This window comes from Periplaneta americana, chromosome 14, assembly GCF_040183065.1.
Source record: "Periplaneta americana isolate PAMFEO1 chromosome 14, P.americana_PAMFEO1_priV1, whole genome shotgun sequence".
NCBI classification, from domain to species: Eukaryota; Metazoa; Arthropoda; class Insecta; order Blattodea; family Blattidae; genus Periplaneta; species Periplaneta americana.
In genome coordinates this window covers 13,878,037-13,891,525 of record NC_091130.1, presented here as the reverse complement: position 1 = coordinate 13,891,525, position 13,489 = coordinate 13,878,037, and the positions used below count along the sequence as shown (strand labels likewise).

Here is a 13,489-nt window from a genome sequence, read left to right as displayed (position 1 = left end):
TTATTATTATTATTATTATTATTATTATTATTATTATAGCACGTATGGGCGGATCCAGAAATGCATATAGTGTTAGTTGGGAGACCGGAGGGAAAAAGACCTTTAGGGAGGCCGAGATGTAGATGGGAAGATAATATTAAAATGGATTTGAGGGAGGTGGGATATGATGATAGAGACTAGATTAATCTTGCACAGGATAGGGACCGATGGCGGGCTTACGTGAGGGCGACAATGAACCTTCGGGTTCCTTGAAAGCCATTTGTAAGTAAGCAAGTACGTATTATTATTATTATTATTATTATTATTATTACGATATCTGAAAATGAAAGAGGTATGTTAATTTAAGTTATATGGGACACAAGGAAGGTTACTAAGCTTGACTAAATTCTGTCCGATTGAATGCGCTCTTTCCTCAAGTAAAAATGTTGGTGCCAGCACCTGAAAAATATACAGTAAAATCCCTAGTATCCGGCACCCAAATAACTGGCAATACCAAAACAACGGCACTTTTGGCTAGGCCAAAAAAAAAAAAGTTATTCGTGCGAAAGGGAAAAGTCAGACGAAGATGTGAGTGTTTTCGTGGACCACACGTGCCGCATATTGTTTACTCTTTACATTGTTCACGCGTGAAAACATAGACAGAAAACTCCGTTATGTCCCTGGAGTAGATTTGGTAGCATCGGTAAGCTGTCACTTTGGCCTTGCAAAATCAGCAGCTAACCAAATATGTGAACTGGAAGGTGAAGGGATGGTCAGTACATAACAGCATCAAACTGTGACTTAATATTGGAAGAACGCGATTGGAAAGAATTCTAGAAAACGAGGTTACACCAGCTAAACTGGAAGAGCAGCCATTCGCTAGTAGAAGTGAATTGTTAGAAAGTTTTAGTATTTCTAAAAACCACAATTTGTAACTACCTTCACCATTTGGGATTGCATCTAAACAGTGACAATTAGATCTACATGAATTGACCAAAACACAGTTATAGGAAAAACTTTTGAGATTATCTAATATTTTTAATATGAACACTTACCGAACACGGTGATGCAGTGGTTGACACATCTGCTGCCTTGTATTTGGGGGATCTATAGTTCGATCTCAGGGGCTGGCTATTCTAAGTCTCTCCAAGTGAATGCTGGAATAGTAGCCTACCAATTACGAAAGCCACAACACGATTTCTTCTCATTCCTTCATAACATAAATTCATATGTCATCTTCTCGACTTCGGTAACAGGCCAGCCACTATCAGAGCAATACTGCAACTGGCTGAGTGTGCTCCCCTCTACTGAGAAGAAAGAGCATTATAGGCAACTGCTGGAAAAAAGAAATGCCTAACAAACAATTGTTTGAACACTACTTGAAGCATACAGTAGAGCATTGATAATCCGAAACAATTGGGGACGGGGGTTGTTCGGATAACTGATTTTTCGAATAACCGATCATTTACGTGAAGTGTTACACTAATTAATTATTAATGCCAGTGGCGGCCGGTGAGGCATTCTGGTGGTGGTGCCAAAAATGAAAAACGTTGTACGCAAATTACCCTAGTGAAATTAATAATCGCAGTTCACGTTTGCATTATATTAAATAAAACACATTAATTAAACCAGCTATTTTACCAGGTGTACAGTTAGGCCGTGTCTCAAAGCTCAAGTCCATACTACACACTAGTGACTAGCAACTAGATGACTTGTAAACTACACACTAGGGAGCTTTGGAAATGTATTCTTGAAACATGGCCTTCTTCGTAGACTATTTTTCTAAAAACCTTGACATCACGGTGCAGCACTGAATTAAGAAGGCATTGTCCTAATGCAGTATCATTACGAATTATGTGGAAAAGATGAGGGCATAATATATTACAAAAATATTTAAAACATGTACAGGAGGTACTAACAATGTCAGTGTTCAAAGTTAACGTGTTATTCTACATTATATTTACATTATTTCACTTCCAAAGCATTTTCAGATTTCATAACCCCAATTGCTGATGAGGTATCCATGTTTGTTTAGTGAACAAGTCAATAATCGAGCAAGCATTTTAGTTTACTAGCTACTACGGACTTGATTGCTATGCACTATGTAACTTTGGATCATAACTTCTGACGTTACATCCGGCTATTTAGTTAACAATCTAGTTCACTTCAGCTGAAAATGTAGCTTTGAGACACGGCCTAATGTACCTAGTAACAGTTATAATAACATTTCCGAAACTAATAACGAAATTTACAGATACAGATAATGCAAAACTTTCACAGTATTGTTAGTCAAATACAAATAACTTTTATAACTAGTAAAATTACTGGCAAAAACACACGAGATAAACAATGGCATAGATAATAAACAAACACGTTTGAACTTTATTTAACAGGCCGATGAATCCAAGGCAGCAGTCTGAATAACACATGTTCATGTCCTGCACAGATCTCATGTATCGTTAACAAAAGCATCAATACTATAGCAACAGTGTAGCGATATTTAGTTGCCGTAAAATAAAACAAATATTACACAACATTAACAAACAGTTTTACATGATATGAAAAAATATTTATCTTTCTAAAAAGAACCATGACTATCTCTGCGTTCAATATAGCTAAATGAATAATAATTTACACATTCAAATCCAAGTTATGTGCATTAGTTTTGAATTGGCAACATTACATTAACATTTGGCGCGGAACTCTAACTCATAGACAAATAACGTCTCCAACAACCCTGCCATCTAGCGAAATTTCTGCATTACTGTGCTCTAGCGGGCTGAATATTAACTACTGAGTCAAATTGAATTCGGCTCAAAGTCTGCCATAAGAAACGCATATAAACTAGAAGCAGTAGCCTTTTGTACAGTGTTATATGGACGCAGGTAGTGCCTCAGCGAAGTGGCTCCAACGTTCGGAAAAACGCTGCAAGAGTGCGTCCGGATATGTGCGCGCGCTCATTCAAATGAAATATGAATAAAATGTATAACTATTACAACTGGTTTCTAGGATATTATTTTTGTTTCTTTCATTGGTGGTGTCATGGCACACTGGCACTACCCCAAAAGCCGCCCCGATTAATGCATTTTTCCTTATCTATACCTTGTCATACTGCAGCTGGTATAATGTTTCTTTGTAAGACATCTCTTTTCTCAAGTGACCACAGCAAAAATTCGTTTACACATTGATTTTTTTTTTTTACAAAGAAACTACTGGATGAAAACAGAATATTCATTACTCCATTCCGAGCTATTTACAGGACAAATTAACCACAATAAACATAAGTAATAGCAGTTGAATTTAAAAAAAAAATTAATAAAATATAAAACATTTTACAATTTCAAAAATCTCTGTACCACAAAATACCACAGAAAATCCTTGATGTAAATAATATACTTTGTACAAAATATATTGCATGAATTTGACAGACTTGTCAAGGAAATATATATGTATACATAGATATGCAATATGAATATATTTAAGTTATAAAAAATAATATGTAACAGTTGATACATACAGGCTGTTTCAAAAATACGGGGCATAATTTCTGGTATGTATTTCCCACATGTAGACAATCAAAATAGTTCATTACAACATGTGTCCGGAAATGCTTTATTTCCGAGTTATGGCCTTCACAACATTGAAATTCACCGGAACGTTTTTCTTTCCGCAGGTCGATGCCATCAAAGGAGACATTAAGAGGGCACTCTGACAGTTCATTCCGAGGCGAAGGTTACATTCAGTGTTGTGTAGGCGTTAGACTGTGCGACATGTATTCAAATCAAGATCTGGCAGAGATACACTTCATGTACGGTAAGGCGGACGGCAATGCTGCGCTGGCTCGTCGTTTGTACCAGGAGAGGTACCCACAGCGACAATGTCCAGATCGGAAGACATTTGTACGTCTCCATTACCGTCTGTGCGAGTATGGAAAATTTAACTCTCCTGGTTTGGGAAGGGGACGACTGAGATCTACAACTCCAGAAGTACAGCAGGAGATTCTGGAGGCTGTGAACATGACTCCTTCTATCAGCACACGAAGGGTAGCGTTGCAAGTCAATGTTCCTCATACGACTGTCTGGAGACTGTTGAAAGAGTATCAATTGTATCCTTATCATTTGCAACGTGTACAGGCCCTGTCACCAGCAGAGTTTGGGATCATGTTCGCAGGTCAATGAGACATCGAGGTCTGTATTCAAGCAGGAGGTGGACATTTTGAACATCTTCTGTAATGACAACGACCTGCGGAAAGAAAAACGTTCCGGTGAATTTCAATGTTGTGAAGGCCATAACTCGGAAATGAAGCATTTCCGGACACATGTTGTAATGAACTATTTTGATTGTCTACATGTGGGAAATACATACCTGAAATTATGCCCCGTATTTTTGAAACACCCTGTATATACATACCTATCTGCTTTGTGTGTATGTTTATGTGGGGGAGGAGGAAGGAAGAGGGATGGAGGGAGGGAGGGGGGGGAAGAGAAACTAACCAAAACTCAATTTGTCCACTTTTGAACAAATTGCGATTGAACTAAAATATCCAATAGTATTTCATGTGCTTTACAATTTTGTGCATTCAAAAATCACTTTAATTATGCCTTACATGTAAAGTGAAATTCAGGGTATCTCCCCCACCTTACACAACTGCAAGAAACGTTCCTCCCTTTCCTTATACACTATCTACCAAATAGTAATATGTGTTACAAGAGCGGTATGTTGATGTTTTCATGTTCGAGGAAAAGATTGAAAAAGCGAAACGTAGTTGAGCTTTTTTAATTTCCGAGAACACGAAAACAAACATACCGCTCGTGTATCGTACATTATTTTGTGCGAAGATCGTTTATTTCATACCTGAAAGACGAATTTCTAATTAGTTGCAATGAAATCTCCATCTTGGTTTCTGTTCAATGACGGCAAATTTGGAAAACAAAAATATCTCTCTTCAACATTGTTGCTATAAAATGTTTTCTGTGTTTACTATATTGCAGCAGGCCGTGACATACGTCTGTCTTTTTTTTCCCCCCAGTCTATAAATGCGAACTTAAAACAAACGGTAAGGTTATGTAATGATTTATTTTTCATTTTAATATTTTAACAATATTATTTATATAACATATTGCAGTAATAATCGGCATCTGGAATCTTGTTGATTTTTTCACGGCTTCCTTAATGTTACTTGCATCACGAATGCAATAACTTTAGTGGAGTAGTAGAGTTTACTTAATTTTTGCAAATATTTAAAGACAATAATTAACAGTGCAATTTAGGTGAAATTGCAGTGGTAAGTTTCCAATTTATAATTATTACTGTGTTAAACGTCTCTAAAAAAAGCCTAAAGCAGTAAAATGAATATGTCTCTTAAGCGGTAAGAAGAGGGAAATTGTTGTGTGTGTTACGTTGGGAATACTGAATGTGGTATTTCACACTTACTGCGTATTGGTTTTGTGCGGAAAGCAAGCAAATACGCACGATCTTGCACAAAAGTAATTGGGCACTGTTTTTTCCCTTTTAAAACCTCGTGGTACCACCTCTTGTTGCTGTAACAGCAGCCACCCTGTCATGCATGCTCTCCACTAGTTTGTGTAGGATATCCACTGGAATGCGTCGCCATTCCTCTTCCAACATGGCACTCAGTTGGATAATGGAAGTTGGCCGCATCTCCCGAGACCTCAATCGCTGTGCCGGTCCAATTCATCCCAAAGGTGTTCAATGGGATTGAGATCAGGACTCCGTGTAGGCCAGTCCAATCGGTGAACATTATTGTCTGCATACCACTGCGTAGTAGTCGCCGAAACATGCGGCCAACTTCCATTGTCCAACTGAGTGCCATGTTGCAAGAGGAATGGCGACGCATTCCAGTGGATATCCTACATAAACTAGTGGAGAGCATGCTTGACAGGGTGGCTGCTTTTATAGCAACAAGAGGTGGTACCACGAGGTTCTAAAGGAGCAAAAGCAGTGGCAAATTACTTTTTGGTAGATAGTGTACTTTTTATCCCAACCAAGGGACGATAAGTTATTTCTATTGCGTTTCCATACACACTTGCTTCCAATGATATCATAAATACATCAATAAAATTGACACTCCGTATCTGTACATTTTGAGTTCTCATAACTTTTCTTGACTAATCTTCATGAGGTGTCACTGGAAAATGTGATGTCAAAAAGTAGTGTACGGATCCAGTTTATGAAAAATAATAAACATAACAGAACTGAATAACTTCTGCATACAACAGTCCCGTTTTAGGTAGTGCTATGCCCATGGGCTCGAAAAAATTCTGCTCCCCACACCAACTAACTTACGCAAATTTTAGACATTTAGGAGTCAAACTGTAAAGGAAGTATATGTAACAACAATTTAACATATGATTCTATCCAAAGCAGGTATCTGAAAAATAGAAAAATGACGAGCATTTACTTTCAGCTTGATTTTTTTTTTCTAAAAATGTTCCCGCTCCTATGAATTTGCTGCCCTGGGCCTGAGTCCATGTGTAAGTAAGGGCCTGGCATATAAAGAAGTGTACCTAATGGTGTACCAAGAAATGTACATCTTGTTACATTTCTCAATAAGAAAGAATAACAACCCTTATAATTGTACTGTACTTATTGAGCAACGTTATATCTCTTATAATTATTAAGTAATACTTGCATAATAAAGTCTTTTGATTTTTTAGAGAAATCGCAACTTCAAAATTGCAGTAAAATGTTATTTTATGTCTAAGTAATTGGATATTAGATATAAACCCTGAGTGCGAAATAGATACATTAAACCTTAGACCTTGCTGTCGAAAAAGGAGTTTTTTTAGTTGGTTATTTAACGATGCTGATCAAAATTGAGGTTATATACCGTTTATGGATTTAGTGCTAGTAAAATGGTATTTGGTCAGATGAATTTGCCTTATAGTTCGTAAAAACCTCGGAAAGAATTCAATCAGTAATCAGCTTAAGTGGGATTCGAACTCACGCCTGAACACATGGGTCCTGTCATGAAGACGGAAAAGAAGGCTGAGAGGAAGCTTTTCAATTATTTCCATTGTTATATAAGTGGACTGGTAACCAATTGAAAGAAGTAGCTATAGTCCAGAAAAGAAATATAGGTTGGTTGTTTTGGCTGCAAGTTTTCAAAGGCATTTGAGAGGTTAGTAATAGATAAAACATCAATTGAGGTAAAACAAAGGTCGATAATCTCATTCTACTATAACGAAGAGTGATAATTTCACTCGTCTGTAACCAAGAGTGATAATCTTATTCGACTATAACAAAGGATAATAATTTCATTCTACTATATTTTTTCTCTGGCTTATAGTTACTGGGGTCTCGACAAAATAGATTCTTCTCTTAATATCTAATTGCCAAGATAAATGTGTCCTTGGTAATTTTGTTTTTGTAAATTAAAATAGTGGTATTTTTTTTGTGAATATGTTAAACAACAGAATGCCTTCAAAATTAGTAAATCTGAAAAGGGCTTACGTTTAGCCTTACAACAATGGAAATAAAACGAAGAAAAACTAATTCAATCCATTTCGTTATCTGACCACAAATTAATAATAACAAAATTTCTAAGCCTTCTGCTTGGCTTTATCAGTCACGTGTCTTGAAATGATAAGGCGCTGAATCTGCGATGTTCCTTCGTATATCTGGTAGATCTTGGCATCTCTCATCAGCTTCTCTACAGGATATTCAGAGTTGAAACCAGCTCCTCCAAATATCTGAATTAAAAAATAAATAATTAAACGAAAAAAGAAAATTAAGATAGTAATCATGAACGAATATTGTCACTGTTTGAATACATTAAGGAAAATTTGAGAATGAATATTCATATTTACTTTTTACTTAAATATAAATGATGTAATATAATGTAATGGATAATTGTAGTACAATAGGAAGTACAGTGTCCACTACACCACCGAAAGTCATAACCATGTACAAGGTCCTTCATGTTGAGGTTAGATTTTCCGAAATTCAGTTAATTTTCTTTTGAATATGAATGAACAATTTCCGAAATTGAAATTGATAACCTACACAATATTGTTTTCTCACCTGAACAGCATCTGACACGCATTTGTTGGCCATGTCAGCTGCATGTGCCTTTGCAATGGATGCCATATAAGTGTTTCTGATGCCATTGTCCGTCTGCCAGGCCGACATTCTCCATGCAAGTCTCGCAGTCTCTATGTTCATTGCCATGTCAGCCAACATGAATGCAACAGCCTGCATATTAAAATGATATTTTTAAGACAATTATCAAGCTTAGGAACAACTGGATAATACCCACGGCAGAGCAATGTCGATAGTCGACGTTACCAGGCCGTACCGAGCCGTGCTAAACAAAACACAATCGAACTGGTGGTAGTAAAATTCGCGACTATATTCTTAAATAATTCACTGCATTAGTCAAGTGCACGACTTCTGGCTTCTGTTGCATTCAAACAATTATAAAATACGATAATTTGGTCCAGGGAGCATCCGTTTTTGATGCAAAGATAGTTTGTTTGGCTTGTTTCTTAAATAAAATTAAGAAATGGCGTTCCTGTGCTTAACATTTAATAAAAAAAAAGAAATATAGCAAAACTGTTTTGTCTCGAGATTCTCATCTAAGTCACTAATAAGTCACGTAATCTACTTCAATATATTTGCGCAAATATATCTTGTAGCTAGCAGTGGTGCTATCTCTCAGTAATGTTCAGAACGAAGGAGGTAGAGAGAGAAAAGAAACAAATTTCTCCCTACAACGACGCCACACACCAATGTCGTGTTCTTATGTTGGCGAGATTGTGTATTTACTTAAATTTGGTGCTAAACGTAACGGCACGGTTCAAAGGTACGGTGGGAATTCTCCAGTTTAGCGAATGTTTAAAAATAACATTCATTGTTTTTTCGTATAATAATTTCAAAGGAAAAGACATCCCAAATAATGCTATAGAAGCCCTAAATTACTGTAAATAACATGTACTTCGGAGTGTACACAGATTGTTGAAATTTTTTTGCACGCTGCCTGTATCTAAATGTATCACAAATATTCCTTTTTAATGCTCCATCGAATTAAGCCGTTCTATCTAAAAATACTGAAAACAAACTGAATGGTTTGGCCAAACTTAACATCCACAAAGAAAATACAGTAACTGCAGTCATAAAAGGATTGCATCTCAGAGATCTTTTGACGTCTTGCAACAATGAAAATTATTGCATTTGTTCGATTGTTACCGTCTTCTGTTTCCTTCAATGCCTCAAACTTACTTACTTTTTACTTTTGTGGGCTTCTCCACTCTTCAGCGGTTACCCTGAATTCCCTTCCGCCACCCTTCTCGAACCCGCCAATCCTCCTCCTGCATATGTCGATCCTTCAACATTTGCATGACACCGGCTTTCCATGTTTTTCTTGGTCTCGCACGCTTCCTCCTTCCCTGAGGTGACCATTCCAGAATAATCTTTGGCCATCTTTCTTCTTTCATCCTTTTTACGTGGCCATACCATTGAAGGGTTCGTTTCTCGATTCTTTCAATTACAGACTCTTCCATCTCCATCATTTGCCTCACATCCTCATTTCTTCTCCTTTCCAATCTGGATACTCTAGCACCTCTTCTTGTTCCCTCCATCTCCGTCGCTTGTATCTTACACTTCTGACGTTCAACAAGTGCCCATCCCTCTGCCCCGTATGTTAATATAGATTCAACTATAGTTTTTAGAATTATTTTCTTCATTTGTTTGGAAATAGATCTACTCCACAGTACCCCATTCAGCATCTTTATTGCCCTTCTTGCCTGTTGCACTCTGTGATCTACATCTGCTTCACAGCTCCCAGACTCGTGGATAATAGATCCCAAATACTTAAAATGTCTCACAGATTTAATTGTTCCTTGCAGTAGGATAATCTCTCTTCCACTATTGCCCACAACGAGGTATTCAGTTTTATTCATATTAATGCAAAGACCTCCTACATCAAAGGCTTCCATCAACCTCCTCAACATGAACTTAACGTCTTCACGACACTGAGCTATTAATACCTGGTCGTCTGCAAATAGGAGAGACTGTATTGTTTCATGTCCAACTGGAACTCCCATACCTTTACACGATCGATTCCAGCTCTCTAAAACTTGCTGAATATATATTTTGAAGAGGGATGGGGACATGCCACATCCTTGCCTCAGACCCTTTGTTGTTGGAAATGGAGTTGATAGCCTTTTCCCTACCTTCACTACAGCTCGGCTCTTCTTGTATAATTTTTTAATTACTGTTATTAGAGGCGTCCTGATGCCAATATTTTCCATTGCTCTCCACAGATTGTTAATTGGTACAGAGTTGTACGCTTTCTCAAGATCGATAAAAAACTAAATGAATTTCTTGGGCTTTAGCATATGATTTTTCAGTAATATGTCTTATATCAAAGATATGATCCATACAAGATCTACCTGCAGTAAAACCAGCCTGATCCTCAGATATTGCCTCAAACTTACAGACGAAAAACTTCGAGAGTTTATTTTCATCTGGCACCAGTATTACATTTCTACCTCTATTCATTCAAAAAATATAATCATTTGAAACCCTACCATTATTTTTGGGCCATAATGTATGTTATGAAAGGTGATGAAAATTTTGACTGGCAGATTTTCTGTCATAGAATTTAAGCTCAAGCTGAAGAATCAACTTAAAGTATCGCATATTCATTCAATCTTCTGCTCAGCTGTGATGACGCATTGTTGCAAGCTGGTCAGTCTGGCTGGGTGCACATTTATCTAGCAAAACTGTTTTAAGCAGAAACGCTTTTACTTAAATATGCTTAAGCATGTCTTTTTAATTATTAATATGGGAATACAGCACACTCATCTAGGATGATTACAAAAACGCTGTACAACAAGATTAAGAAATGCAAATCAAGCTTTCAGGTAGTGTGCACTCAATGTTGGTTGCTTGACGGTTGTCAGCCCACTTTGAGGTCTGTGGATATAGAGGGAAAAATTGGATGGGTGTCTGGTATAGTTCCTGGGTAGCTCAGTTGGTACGTTTAACCAAAGGTCCCGGGTTCGATACCCAGTCCCAAAACAATTTTTCCCTCGAAATTATTCATGATTAAGAAAGTTTAAGCATGAATGAACAAAAAGCAAAAACCGCTATACTGAATGATTAAACAAGTTTAAAGATGATTGAACAAAAAGTAAAAACCGCTATACTGAATGATTAAACAAGTTTAAAGATGATTGAACAAAAAGCAAAAACCGCCATACTGAATGATTAAACAAGTTTAAAGATGATTGAACAAAAAGTAAAAACCGCTATACTGAATGATTAAACAAGTTTAAAGATGATTGAACAAAAAGCAAAAAACGCTACACAGAATGATTAAACAAGTTTAAATATCACTGAACAAAAAGAAAAAAAAAACGCCATACAGAATGACTGAACAAGTTTAGAGATGATTGAACAAAAAGCAAAAATGCTGTACAGCATGATTAAGCAAGTTTAAACATGATTAAGATTGAGCAAATAGCAAAAACGCTGTGTAGCACAATGAAGCAAATTTGAATAGAGCTGGGACTGCACATAGCACATTGTTTGAAGACAAAACATTTGGTTGTGCGCATGCGATTTCAATATGAAGATGTCATTGTCGATACTGTTTGCAGTGGTCTGAAATTATTACACCTGATCTTGAGTGAGTTGTGAGCAAGTTTTTGTGGACATAGAAATAAACGCTGAATAGGATAATAATGTACAATAAATTCACGATAAATGTGTTGTATAAAATTTAGAAACTGCTTGTAACAACATCGTTTTACGGAAAACTGTGTAACGTCTTCAGAAATTTGAACCCACAGAAATTTAAATTACATGCTAGTGAATATTAGGATTAGTTGTTTGCTTAGGTTATAATATACATTTCACGGAACTTGTTAATTGAAATATAAGATTGTATTTTAGTATTTAATTTCATCTCATCTCATTTCATTTCATTCATTCATTCATGTGTATAAATTATAAAACATTGTATAGATTTGCTGAATTTTTGGTGTTACGTGCTGTCTCTTCTCATTTTATAGATCTCTTGGATATGGAACAACAAGTTTTGATGGAGAAATCATCGCAATAAGTGAAAGTCTCAGGAATCTTCTATGCCACATCAATAAATTTAGGAATGCAGTTATATTGTCAGACACCAAAGCAGCTATTCTATCAATAGTCTCTAAATACACACCTTCATCTCAAACAGCAGAAATAACTAAAATGCTCTCTCAATTAATATCACTCAATAAAAGAATTGTATTCCAATGGATATCATCCCATTGTGGGATCCTGGGAAACGAGAATGCGGATGCTTTAGCAAAGAAGGGCAGCACTGCTACTTACAGACCTGTTACTAAATCTACGTATTACTCTGTGAAAAGATTTATTAAATCTACATACTTAGACTTCAACAAACAAAATTTGATAACACAATCACAAGGGAAAAAATGGAACTCTCTGCGTCATAATCCACAGTTAATTCCCGATTTACTACGAAAATCGTCTGTAGCTGCATTTAGATTGGCAACAGGCCATGATTGTTTGGCCAAACACCTGCATAGAATTGGAATATATCAGTCCCCTAATTGCCCATTGTGAAACTCAAACAAAGAAATGGATTCGGAAAACCTCAAAATCTGTGCTTCAGTGGCTGACCATGACAATATCTTTGAAAAATATTGGAGTGCATGGGGTCAAATGTCTTTATTGTCAAACGCCAGGCATTAGAAAACAACAACAACAACAGATTTGCTGAATTTATAGATTATAAAAATTTTATTAATTTCATAATTGAAACATAAGATTAATTCAATAGGAGATTTAATTCATCAATATCATATAAATATTATAATAACATATTTATAACCCTAACATACCTATCTCAGGCAAAATAGGATTCTCTGTAAAATTGGAGTACAATAATATACCGTAAATAAACACTGAAAAATGAATTGTCCTGGTGGATCTTCGATTTACAAACCAAGAGTTACTTTTTTTTATTTTGTCACAGTCACATTTAACACATAATGAAATGTATTTACAAGCATTCTTGTAAAATTACGGAATTTATCATCATCATTCCATAGTTCATTAATAAGGTTCTTCAAAGTACTTTCTGTATTTCGTTTTCCACTTATTAGATACATTCACAAACGTTTGTCTTGGTCTTCTGCACAAGAAGCAATTTCCATCCAATGCCATAACACTACAACCACATCATCCTTCACAGCCATTGCAAGACTGATTTCTGTTTCTCCTTTTTTTTTTTATAGACACTTTAATTGATATGACCATATCGCGACTTTACTATGCATGGGATGTCATTTTGTCTGAAGTTCGGGGTTTGTCTCTAACCCAAAGACATCTGATGCCCCAACCTTAGGTTTTGTCTCACTATCACGACATCCACCACACTGGCTGGACATTTAAACAGCGTAGCTATAGGGAATTTAAACTCCTAAGGGGTGGTTTCTGCTAAAAGCAGATAAGATTGGTAGGTAAGTATGCG

At 36.4% G+C, this 13,489-nt stretch overlaps 2 protein-coding genes across 4 annotated transcripts in view; both read right to left on the bottom strand.

Annotated features, from left to right (window-relative positions):
- The window catches only part of LOC138713166 (medium-chain specific acyl-CoA dehydrogenase, mitochondrial-like), a 632,224-nt gene that overhangs the window by 89,860 nt on the left and 528,875 nt on the right, over nt 1-13,489 (bottom strand). The gene's annotated exons all lie outside the window — the stretch shown is intronic.
- LOC138713161 (medium-chain specific acyl-CoA dehydrogenase, mitochondrial-like) overlaps nt 3,274-13,489 on the bottom strand; it is a 33,144-nt gene continuing 22,928 nt past the window's right edge. For both annotated transcript variants that reach the window (XM_069845001.1, XM_069845002.1), the window contains exons 10-11: nt 8,023-8,193; nt 3,274-7,691 (exon numbers count right to left, since the gene is read on the bottom strand). In XM_069845001.1, the coding sequence (XP_069701102.1) occupies nt 7,542-7,691; nt 8,023-8,193 (321 nt within the window). In that variant the 3' untranslated portion in view covers nt 3,274-7,541. The remainder of the gene's footprint in view (nt 7,692-8,022; nt 8,194-13,489) is intronic.